At 40.0% G+C, this 2,575-nt stretch overlaps 1 protein-coding gene across 1 annotated transcript; it reads left to right on the top strand.

The window, feature by feature from the left end:
- Window positions 1–218: 218 nt before the first annotated feature.
- On the top strand, window positions 219–1,456 carry LOC120264540. Its single transcript, XM_039272359.1, has 2 exons — window positions 219–902; window positions 993–1,456. Exons 1-2 carry the CDS (start codon window positions 401–403, stop codon window positions 1,130–1,132), a joined length of 642 nt encoding a protein of 213 aa, XP_039128293.1. The 5' UTR covers window positions 219–400; the 3' UTR covers window positions 1,133–1,456.
- Window positions 1,457–2,575: the final 1,119 nt, after the last annotated feature.

The following is a 2,575-nucleotide window of genomic DNA, read 5'->3' as shown; positions in this document are numbered from 1 at the left end:
CTGAAAAATAAGCAAAATTCGGGTAACCTATCCAAAAATTAACCCATCATCTAACATAACCAATCTTATCACCAAGATAATCTCATTACACATTAATATGCATCTTAAAATTATCCTTAATTATTAAATTATTATTAAGCACCACACGCCGGAGCTGAAGCTGACATGGGGCCGTGCACTATATCCTTATCCGCATCAGCTGCCACCACAGGTCGCACCATCAAATCTCCAGCGCATCATCTGGATCATACTTCAAGTAATAAAAAAGAACAAGGAAAAAGTCGAGCAATCCGAAATCCAGATTCTTCCTTGTCTAGCTCCACCACTCCTGTTGATGATACGATCTCCAGCATCTACCAATCAATCATTCCCAAACTCAAATCTTTGATTCCCATGATTGATGGCTCCCAAGCTTCCCATCTGGAATCATCATCATCATCAACAACAACAACAACAACAACATTCCTTCTTCAGCATCGACACCTTCCTTCGTCTCATCCCTTCGTGGCCCTTTCCCAACCCTCGCGCTCCCTCTTCTCCGCAGCCCGTTCCCCGCCCGCCGGAGCGTGGATGCTCCCTTCCCCTTTTCCGCCCATACGTCGCCAAGGTCCCCTGGCACGGCGGCGTCCGAGCTTTCCTTTCCCAGTTGTTCCCGCGCTACGGCCACTACTGCGGCCCCAACTGGTCCAGCGGCAAAGACGGGGGCTCCATGCTCTGGGATCGCCGTCCTATTGATTGGCTTGATTTCTGCTGCTATTGCCATGATATAGGTTATGATACTCACGATCAGGCCAAGCTTTTGAAGGCTGATTTGGCTTTTCTTGAATGCTTGGAAAGACCTAGGATGGCTACAAAGGGTGATCCTTCTGTGGCTCTGCTCTACAAATCTATGTGCATTGCGGGTGTGTTTTCTTTGCGCTTTTGTTGTCTTAGGTTTTGTATCATTCTTGGTTCTTGAAAATTCCTTCTAAAAGGGGTTGGGATGCTTGTAGGTTTGAGGAACATGCTCATACCTTACAGGATGCAGTTGGTAAGATTGCAAGCTGGGCCTTCTGTTGTAGATATGCTGGGCAGTTTGATTGGGAGAAGTATGTTTTTTAAACAAAATTTGAACCCGAAATCTTCTGCTTAGGTTGTAAAGGAAGAGCTTTTCAGTATTGCCTATTGTCTGCGAAGCAGGTAATATTGTTTTTTGGTTTCTTATTTGGCTTCTGCATATAATCACCTTCACCTGCTTCCCGCATGGCTTGGCATATGAAAAAAAAAAAATTTGCTGTGAGAGTTTGCTTCTCTGATCATTATCTGGTATTAAATTTGTATGTTGTAACCTGTGAATATATAGTTGTGTTGATGAATTAAGATGATACGAAGGAATGTACAGTGCAAACATTGAGTGGAATTAATGAAAGCTGGGGGGTTTAATGTGTGGAAGCTTTTGAGACTTATATGATCAACAGTTGTTGCTTGTATCCATGTTTGATTTCTTGTGTGATTGTCTTCATGTATTTGCACATCATTTTTGGAATATTTGAGATCACTTTATTTCTTTCTGTAGAACTTCTCTTTTCTTAATTTGGTATTGGCTCTGTGTTTCATTCATCAGATAGGCTTACAATACTTGGCTGCATGATTGGTTCTTTTTATTTGGAGTAATAACTACCTTCCACATTATGATTTATTCTGGTCCCTTACTAAAATAACCTTTGTGGTTTATGTCTTAGTTTCCATAAATGCATCTCTTAGTTCTTGGTGCTAAGGTACACCAAATATGATAAATGAGGGAATGGAATCTGATTATACAATCTTAGTTGCAAGTTCAGGCTCTCTCTTGCAAATGTTTAAGTTCTTCTTCCAATCTTGAAAAAGTGAAGATACTCATTCAAATATTGTATGGCAACTCTAGATCCCCTATGACAATGGGGAAGCTTGGTGAAGTGTTCAAATGGTCGAATCTTGCTGTATTGGGTGAAGATTTAATATTTTATTCTTTTTTCTCCCCCTTTTCTAGTTCTTTCCATGGTTGTTTTCTCTATCTTTTTTCCATGGACCACTCATGGAATTCATGTTGTTGTTCAGCACCTTTTTTACTGATTTTATTCTTCCTCCTTCCTTCTTTTTTAGCACTGTTCCATTGGATACTTCCTCAGTCGTCTGGCCTGTTCTTCTAGGCTTTCTTTGTGAACTGAATTGTCATACAGTTTTCATGCACTGGTTTATAATAGATGGGATGAATTACATAATAAATGTTTTGAAATGGGTAGGGTATCAAAGCATTTGTCTTCGCATTTCAATATCATATAGCAGTGTTAGTAAAAGCGCAAAAAAACACTCGCTTAAGTGCCTAGGAGAGACGAGGCTATAGCCACCTTATAACCCTCTAGGCAAAGCGCCATCAAAGACAGGCTGCCTAAGCGAGTGCTTCAACCCAGGCGCGAGGCAAAAAAAAGCAAGAAAAGCGTTGCTTTGTTAGTGGTTTTACCTTTTTTTTTTTTTACATTTTTTAAATGCTTTTTTGGAAACTATATTATAAAGTAATAACTGCTTTTTTGGAAATACAAAAAATCATAATATTTAA

This window comes from Dioscorea cayenensis, chromosome 7 (genome assembly GCF_009730915.1).
Source record: "Dioscorea cayenensis subsp. rotundata cultivar TDr96_F1 chromosome 7, TDr96_F1_v2_PseudoChromosome.rev07_lg8_w22 25.fasta, whole genome shotgun sequence".
NCBI lineage: Eukaryota > Viridiplantae > Streptophyta > Magnoliopsida > Dioscoreales > Dioscoreaceae > Dioscorea > Dioscorea cayenensis.
This window is presented reverse-complemented; position numbering and strand designations above follow the sequence as displayed.

Bases quoted from the DNA above. Each gene is read 5' to 3' on its own strand.
- LOC120264540 (XM_039272359.1), top strand. From the start codon at position 401: ATGGCTCCCAAGCTTCCCATCTGGAATCATCATCATCATCAACAACAA. The intron at 903-992 runs GTGTGTTTTCTT...GGATGCTTGTAG, and splicing joins CAAATCTATGTGCATTGCGG to GTTTGAGGAACATGCTCATA.